General features: G+C 38.2%; 1 protein-coding gene across 1 annotated transcript; it reads left to right on the top strand.

The window, feature by feature from the left end:
* Positions 1-2,526: 2,526 nt before the first annotated feature.
* On the top strand, positions 2,527-4,646 carry LOC116679859 (probable G-protein coupled receptor 25). Its single transcript, XM_032509344.1, has one exon. It carries the CDS (start codon positions 2,622-2,624, stop codon positions 3,675-3,677), a length of 1,056 nt encoding a protein of 351 aa, XP_032365235.1. The 5' UTR covers positions 2,527-2,621; the 3' UTR covers positions 3,678-4,646.
* Positions 4,647-9,676: the final 5,030 nt, after the last annotated feature.

The following is a 9,676-nucleotide window of genomic DNA, read 5'->3' as shown; positions in this document are numbered from 1 at the left end:
CCACTGACAGAGCAGCAAGAATGCAGAAGAAATAATTAAAACTTTTTAAAGGAAAAAGGTACAGCTGAACATGCGGCAGAACAACGTCAAATAGGACAATGATGGACTGACAGGATTTTCTGCAGTGATGAGTATATCCACACATCACCTTGACACTACAAGGAGTAACACACAATGCTAGAAAGTGGAACAGGGATCCTATAAGGAGGTCAATTGTTCACCATGCTTTCTAAACTGAAAGTCTCCAGCAGAACAATGAAGCGTTCTCCGGCCTGTTATAAGATGTGGTCTGTCCTCCAACCTCCTGGCCACACCACAATAGCTGCAAGCTGGACCACAGAGCTCATTTATCCTGAAGTCAATTCTGTCTTGAGGAGGTAGTTGTAATGACAGTTTCCTCCCCTGTAACAATGGCTGTGGCTGCCAAAGCCTTCTCTGTCCTGTCAATCTCTGTTGTCTTTCACCAGGGTGACTCTTCTAGGGCAGAGGTAGTAAGGTTGAATCATACCATGCAGTAGGTAAAGATTAGCTGCTGATGCACAATGCCGTGAGCAGTTTCAGGGTGCTTCATCTTGGTTTCCGTGGTGGTGATGGGTTTTAACAGTACGTCCCCAGCAGCTGATTTCAAAAAACAGCTTTATTGGGACATGACATTATAACTAACGTTGTCTGCTGCCTCAGCACACTAGATATTCAAGCTACAGTATGTCTATTGCTCATGTAAGATATTTTGATATCCTTGTCCTTTTTTAAGATTTTAGCTACCTGGCAGTAAGTCAGAAGTCTAATCAAGTCTGTCTTATTTACATGACCCAAAGTCACAAATCACAAATTTGCCCCAATTTGCTTTATAATATGTACAGCATGTGTTACCCTTACCTCAGATAAGAATAACTTAAAGAGTAAAAAAGGAAAAAAAAAAGAGAAGCAACAGAGGAGGGATCTGTCTTCCAGGACAGAAAAACCTGCAATACATGCCGTGTGTACAGAATAGACAAAAACATAAATAAATACATAGTACTTACACTGCGGACAAAGACCACATTAGGTGGATATACTAATTTATTATTGGCTACAATCACATGTAATTTATATACTGCTGAGAACAATGCTTAGACTGAACAAACTATTTCAAATCAAGAAAATTACTACTAAAGGTAAGTAAATACAAGGACAAAACACTTCACATCCAGTCTGTTTCAATAAAGATTTTGTAGTTGTTTGTCCATGATCAGCTCTCATCGGGGTCAATGACAAGTAAATGTGGCTGAAAAAGACATGGACATGACTTGCATATTTTAAATCTTTACTAAAGTGAAAGCAATTATGGCAGTGTGAAATTTTGTATCAAGTGTTTTGTCCTGTTTAGTAAGGTTCTGTCTTTGTGTGTGTTTTAAGCTTTTTGGTTAGCTTGTGTCGTTTTTAATGTGCAATAGAAATAAATGTGACATGACTTGACTTTTTAATGTGATCTACCAAGGGACTGCAAATGAAAATTGTCTTTAAACTAACTCTGGTACAAAAGATAAAATGTGTGTTTACTTTGTGCATGCCTCGCAAATAAAATTAAAAATAATGTATAAAGTGATTAACCTACAGTCTTGAGGTCCTGAAACAAGAATGAATCATTGAGGTCATTTTCAAATTCTGCAGCTTGAAAATTAAACAAACACTACTGCATGTGGTACAAGCGTAAGGCAATATAAGAGCAGAGACTGCACATTACAGTACTCACTGCAAATATATACATATATGCAGCATCTGTACATATATGCAGTATGTGTTGAGGACATACAAAGCTATTCAAAAGCGGTGGTTTGGATAGAGAATAAATGGATAGATGGAAGAAATATTCATAAATTTCTAACTGCTCCTTCATGGCTTGAAACGGAAGCATGTTTTCACTAATGAGTACGAAATTATCTGCGAAGCAAACATTTTCTTTTCCAGAAGATCAGTGACATTTGCTTATGTTAAAAAACAAGTAAATCTTACATGCCCCCTACTGGTGACACACATCTGATACACTACGATACAAGACATTCTGTGGTAGATCATTCTCATAAAGATAAGGTTTATTTTCTATATTTAAAAGGCAGATGTGACAACTAATTTGAGAAAATATCTGTGAAATATACACACACACACACACACACACACACACACACACTGTCTGTCTTGGGAAATATTTTGCAACAGGGAATTTATGAATAGATCAAAAAGCTGCAATTGTAAACTTAAAAGGGCTTTCAAGCTTTTAGGAAGTAGTGCAAAAGATTGTATTGGCTCCCTATAAGACACCTTACAGCCCCACTTCGTATTGTATAATATCAGAGTTTCTTATTGCTCATCAAGCTTCAAACTGTTATATTACATCAGTGTCAAACTAATTTAAAAAACATTCAGTCTTTTGGCCCACACATGTGAATGGGCGCTGAGAGGAAGTTTCACAGACAGTCAAGGGAGGACAACTTTGAAGAGTAAGAGGAAGAGAGCTGAAATAGGGTATATTTTTTTCTGTGGTTTCACAGTCAATATCTAGTAGCAGCATGTTGACATTGTCAGACTAACCACCCGGCCACATGCAACAGATGCACTGCAGAACTCTGTGATCTCTCAGGATGGACACCTACACAGATGATGAAAGTTATGATTACTACAGTGACAACTTTACTTATGATGGTTTATTTAATTGCTCTGGCTCACACCTGCATGGCTCCAACATCTTCCTGCCCATACTGTATTACCTCATATTTTTCACAGGCTTTTTGGGGAACCTCTTTGTTATCTCAGTCGTGGGCAGCAAAGGGAGGAGAGGTGGGCGTCTGGTGGACACTTTTGTTGTCAACCTGGCCCTGGCCGACCTCATCTTTGTCCTCACGCTGCCTCTGTGGGCAATCTCTGCAAGCCAGAGTGGCTATTGGGACTTTGGGAGAATTGGGGACCTGCTGTGTAAACTGAGCAGCTACATCATAGCTGTGAACCGTTTCTCTAACATCTTTTTTCTCACCTGCATGAGTGTCGATCGTTACCTGGCGGTGGTGAAGCTGATGGACTCGAGGTACCTCAGGAGCAGCAGGTGCATTCGTGCCACTTGTGCTGCCGTGTGGTTGAGCTCGCTGGTGCTTGGCATCCCATCCCTGGTGTACCGCAGAGTGGAGCCGTCCGGTGATGGACTCTACTGCGTGGAAGATAACAACTCAAGTTTTTTTCTTGGCTTGAGTCTCACCATGGCGTTCCTTAACTTTGTCTTCCCAGTGTTAATAATTGTGCTCTGTTATGGCACCATCATTGTGCATCTCAACCACCACTGTGCTGCAAATCCTCGAGCTGAAGCCCGTCGCAGACACTCCTTGAAGATGGTCCTCTCCATCATAGTGGCCTTCGTGGTGTCCTGGCTCCCCTTCAACGTCTTCAAAGTCATTATAATCAGCTCACACCTCTTAAATGCTGATTTGAGTTGTGACGCTCAGATGTGGCAAAGAAACGGGCTCCTCGTCTCGTGCTGCCTGGCCTTCCTCAACAGCTGTGTGAATCCAGCCATTTACTTTTTCCTGGACCATCACTTCAGACGACGGGCCGAGCGCCTGTACAAGAAGTGCATAGGGCAGCCAAAATTGCAGCGGAGCCACAACTCCTCAGCTTCATTCACCAATGTTGGCACTTCAGAGAGCTAACAACTGGTGGGAGAACCCAGCTGCAGGTTGAGTTGGAGGAGAAGACATAAGTCTTTTCTTTTACTTTGAATGTAGAAATGTTACTGTTTGATTATTAGTATATGACAGCTTGTCATGTTCATTTTTATATTGAGAGACTTTGTGCATATTCCCCTCAAAGGATGTTTAAATATAAAAAAGTTAAATCTGATTCAAGGCAAGAAAAATGTTTTTTTTCAATTAGTGACATAATGTGACTTTCCTTTGTCGTACATTTTCTTCATTCAAACTTTCTACAAATATTGAACATGCTGTTTATACTTCTTATACTGTATAGTGTAGGCTTGTATGAAAACCCGTATCAATTTTTGCAGCATTAGTAGAATGCAATTATATAGAGGTGTAAATAAACGTTTTGGTATATATACTGAAGGCAATAATTTAGTTTTGTTGTTATTGTAAAATGTTTGTTGCATGAATAATGATTTATGAAATGTAGATACAGTATATTGTTGTAATAAAGAATAAAAGAAATGTGTGTATTTGTAAGTTTTTAACTGAGGAAACCATGATGTTTTTTAATGGTAAAAATGAAATAATAAAATAAATAAATTATGAAGATAAGATATTGAATCGAATGAAAGAAATCTGCCAAAGACAATTGTTAATTAAGGATGACAGAGTTTAAGGTCATGATGTAATAATGTTGTAAAATAAAAGAGACATCACACCTCAAACATTTATAACAAGCTTTTTCATAATTAGAATCCAGATACAAATGACAGTTTAAGTAATATACACCTGAGTTGTTGCACTCACATTAAAAGTGCATTCACAGCATATGAAATCATGCTGAGTAGACACAATGATACAGTTAGTCTCCAATTTGCCTTGCAGCCAAGACAGTTGTGCTTTAGAGGATCCAATATATTAGAATCTTGAAATAATGTTAGAAAAATATGATTTTAGTTCAATTTTGGGAGATTTAGATTTTTGTAAATGTTTGTAGCTTGGCAGCCTTATTAAATTTCCCCTCGCGGGATTAATGATGTATAAAGTATACGTTATTATTAAATTCAATTATGCCTTTACTGTATTTGCTTGTAACTGACATTACCAAGGTTCAAAACAAATAAATCATTTTCTATTTTTTCGGTAGTGAAGACAATTAGCTGTAAGGTCGTATTTGTATTTATTTTAATGATGTCGATGGGAAAATAACTTAAAAACCCAGCATGTAGACTAAAACCCCTAGAGAGGTGTGAAACATGAGGTAATTCATGTTTCTGCTTTCTCGGGTGTGAGTTTTGAAAAAGAAAACACGAACACAAAAAGAACTGTGACAAAAAAACCTCTTATTTATACAAGAAAACACTAAACTAACACCCAGAAAGCATACGACTACAACAGGTAACAACAGCATAGAGAGTGGAAGACGGTAGGAAGAAATGTTTTCAGACAATGCTTCAAAACAGTCCACTGGATAGATAAGATTTATCTAACAAATTTTTTTAGAAAAGCTTCCAGTGCAGCAAGATAAATGAGAAAACAACAGGCAGCTCAGATCTGACATCTGTGGTGTCTCCTGAGAGGAAGACTGCATGCAAAACATTTGCATGTGAACACACTTTTTCCTGGTTTCTTCATAGAACTTTTGTTTAACAAAAGCAGAGTCACTTAGGCATGAGCCACTGATAAATGTAACTTCTGAGAAATCAAAGGTATTGACGTGAGTGTTACAGCGAAGGTCGGGTATGTGAAAGTTCAAATGATCATATGTGCCCACTTCTTTTTACATGTGTAGTTTCAAATGTGAGAAAACCAGCTTAGGTGCCAGGTTGTGGGTGCAAGGGGGTCAGGAATTTCCCCTCTCATGGTTGAAAAAGTCATTTTAGGGACATATTGACAAGCTTTTCTCACAGCATGGTTTCAACACTGGTACTGATACGTCTGGTATCAAGTATAATATACACAATAGTGTAGATGATCAGTTTGTATTGTTGTTACATCGTCTAAAGCAGTAGTTCCCAACCTTTTTGGTCCAGGGTACTCCCATAGCTCTGTGGGATGAACTCACGTACCCCGTCATCGATTCCCAATGTATGTTCCAAATGAAACACTTGTATTAGGGTAATTAAATGTTGTTGTTTTTTTTGTTTTTTTTTAAATTGAACTGTTATTGGGTAAGTTTGGTTTGTTCAGCAATTGTATACTAGCCTAGGCTACTACTACCTTGAGTGAATCTGAATGTTTTATCCTTTCTTGTGACTTTTAGCTAACTATTATAACCATTTTATCATTACTTTTAGTTAATCACTTGAACTGTTAAGTCATTAGTTTTGGCTACCTGTTTAAACTTCTGTGCTCGCTTGCTAACTTGTTTTCACACACTTACATAACTGCAACAAATTAGTGTTCAGGTGTTACAGTTGACCTTGTGTTAATTTGTCGAAATATTCTCTTATTCAAATAATAATAATTAGTTTAGCTACTCTACAATCTTTCCACGTACCCCTTGGAAAAATATAGGAATAAAAAATATATATATAACTTAAAATAAAATAAAAATAAAATACAAATTTGTGGTAGACAGGGGCACATTATTGAAAATATATCAACTGAATGTGAATAGGATTGTAGTGAATGTCTATGCGTAATGAGAAGTAATATACACAGATGTAAACAGGTTGTAAAAAGTATAAAAGGTAAAAGTGGATACATATTTAATATTATTTGTCAATGCTTTGCATTTTGATGCTGATTTTTTATTTTAAATGATTGAAGGAAAAGGCTCACCCCCTGCAGTGAAGTGCTGCCACATATGCAACACACGCACACACGCACGCACACGCACGCACGCACACACACACACACACATATTTCTTCACCCTGAAGAAGACTGTTTCTGAAAACAACGTTCTTTACAGGATTAAACAAATGCATCACATTTATGTGTGTGTGGCTTTCCATTCACTGTTTTTCTTTTTACAAGTTACTGTAGATAACATTTAAAGTTTAAAGAAATTTGTTAATTACTCAAGGACCAACGGTTCAAACCACCAGTCCTGCAGTGACAGTAATGGACAACAGCTGCTTTATCAGTCCCTTGTTTGGTATTTCATTGATGTTTATTAAAATGAAGGAACTTTTTATGTAAGCCTTTAAAAAAAAGAAAATTCTGAATAATTAGAAAGTAGTTGGAATGCATTTGTCAGTTGTTAAGAGTTGAAACCCTTTAATGACCTTTATGAAATATTCTGCCATTCTGGTACACACAAAATGAAAGGTGTGACCTTGGCACTCAGACTAGTAAGTGTTTTCAAGTGGGTGAGCTTTGAGTCAGTTTCTGTCACTGCTGATGGTGGGACTGCAAACTGCCAATGTTCTCACAGCACTGTTGCCGCTTTTTCTTCTTTGTTGTCAGCCTCTAACTACAAAACTTATATTTTCAAGATCTAAATTAGTCATTCATCTTGATACGTGAACTTACCTTCAACTTGTCAAATGAGTAATACGTAACTGTGAGTCAATTAAATCACTGTAAAATGTTAAATAAAAAAAAAATATATATATATAAGCCTACTGGATCATCTGGAGTGTGCAGTTGTATTGATTTTATATTGATACACTGATACACGGATTTTGATGTTAATAGCCTATGGCAGTATTTTACTATACTTATTTTATGTTTCTGTTTTTTAAAGACTATGTCTCTTCTGTAAGAACTAGAAAGAAGACAGAATATAGCTAACGTTAGATATTGTTGTCTGACTATGATGACTCTTTTCTACTTGTGCTACTGTTACAAATTTATGTTTTAGCACCATGACATTGACACTTTCTTGTTTTTTCTTCAGTTTTACTGTAAAATACATCTAGGTTATAATAGAAACCTAATGGATTATTAACCTAAAAAATATTTAATGAACGATTTTCCTTGCATAGCTACCATATTATGAATATTTTCTTCTCAGTACAAATATAGCATACCCAAAGTGTATAAACAGCAGGCTGTGAAACAAAGGCACACACAAACTACTGTCACATTAGTGAAATCAAATTTTTCAACTTTTCCTAGTTTAGTGTGCAAGAGATAAAGCAGCAGTAGTAGTAAAGTAGTGGTGCATTTTAACTATCACAGTTTAACCATAACCACCAACATGCAGAACGTTCACACAGACGAGATCATGCCAGTGCTGCAACTCTCAAGTCAGGTGCTCGACTGTGGTTTCTTTGTTCCTAAAAAAATGTCAGTTCAAGTAGCTACACTTGATCCGTAGCCACTCAGAGTGAGAAAAGATCATGTTGAATGTTAAAAAGCCAGATTTGAAATAGATATAACAAGAAATCTGATTACCGCATACCTGGTACTTTTTGATGATAGGAAATGAAAGGAGCAATTCTAGGATCAGACCTTTAGGGGAGCTCAACCCCTAAGGAGAATGTGACATGGATACAGTGCCTTGTCCCACTCCCCCACCCTGCTAAATCAGTAATTTCACTAGATAACAATGAATATATGTATTTACAATTATACAATATTGAACATATGAAAAATCTATCAAAATCAAATAAAATTAAAGCTGCAAGCATCGTTGCATGCGTCGGGGCTCCTCTGCGTGCGTCGGGGTTACTGGCAGACGCTGCTCCTTGCGACCGTGCATTTGCGCGTCAATCAGACACCGCAAATCATCACCGATGAAGATGGAACTCCCTGCTGAGTTCAATATCTCACACAAGACTCTACCTTAAACGGTTCAAAACCCATAAACAGGGTCGAGGCTTAAATATATGGGGCGGCTTAGTATCACAGGTAGACCACAAATTATAAGTTTCATGTAAATTGGATGATGTTTTTCATATAAGGCGGATTTCCTGTTGCCAGCTATTAAATATATATTAAAAATACAGGCCAAAAGGTTGGACACACCTTCTCATTCAATGTGTTTCCTTTATTTTCATGACTATTTACATTGTAGATTATCACTGAGGGCATCAACACTATGAATGAACACATGTGGAATTATGTACTTAACAAAAAAGTGTGAAATAACTGAAAACATGTCTTATATTCTAGTTTCACTGATCACTGCTTTGCACACGCTTGGCATTCTCTTGATGAGCTTCACCTGAAATAGTTTCCCAACAGTCTTGAAGGAGTTCCCAGAATGCTTAGCACTTGTTGGCCCTTTTGCCTTCACTCTGCGGTCCAGCTCTCTTCAAACCATCTTGATTGGGTTCAGGTCCGGTGACTGTGGAGGCGTAGCACTCCATCACTCTCCTTCTTGATCAAATAGCCCTTACACAGCCTGGAGGTGTTTGGGGTCATAGTCCTGTTAAAAAATAAATGATGGTCCAACTAAACGCAAACTTGTTATGGAATGTCCATCTTTAGTCGCTGCGATCATGGAGGCTTGGACCTCTAACACAGCGTTTGGCTTGCTGTTAAACGGGGTAGTGAGTTTGTTGTGCTTGGGTTGTTGGTAAAGTACCTGGTCCCCAGGGGTGAGTGTGCTTGGCTTAGCCCGCCGGCGCGCATCTGAGTTGGACTTCATCTTTGCTTTTGCAGTCGCGTCCCGCCTTTCTGATAGTATGATCAGCGTTGTCGTTGCAGGTTGTGGTGATTAACGGGATCGTTGTGGGAATCTTGTGCTGGAACAACAGTTCTACAGGTGATGCTTCGGTGGTGCTGTGTGGTGTGGCGCGGTACTCATGGAGAAACGTGTCCATGGGGTGCTCTATGTTTCTGCCACATGGATTGCTTTTCCAAGTGTACGCATTAAGCGTTCTGCTGTTGCATTTGTTTGAGGCCAGACAGGTGTTATTTTCTGATGGTGAAAGCCTAGATGGCCTGCAAACTTGGAAAACTTGTTCACTATTGAAAGGGGGCCCATTGTCTGTTTTCAGGACTCTGGGAATTCCAAACATTGAGAACACTTAGTCAATGATTGGGATGACTGTGTTGGCTGAGACAGATCTCACAATTTCAACTGGGTAGTGGGAATATTCATCTATGACGA

The sequence above is a fragment of the Etheostoma spectabile genome, unplaced genomic scaffold, assembly GCF_008692095.1.
Source record: "Etheostoma spectabile isolate EspeVRDwgs_2016 unplaced genomic scaffold, UIUC_Espe_1.0 scaffold00018250, whole genome shotgun sequence".
NCBI classification, from domain to species: domain Eukaryota; kingdom Metazoa; phylum Chordata; class Actinopteri; order Perciformes; family Percidae; genus Etheostoma; species Etheostoma spectabile.
This window is presented reverse-complemented; position numbering and strand designations above follow the sequence as displayed.

Bases quoted from the DNA above. Each gene is read 5' to 3' on its own strand.
- LOC116679859 (XM_032509344.1), top strand. From the start codon at position 2,622: ATGGACACCTACACAGATGATGAAAGTTATGATTACTACAGTGACAAC.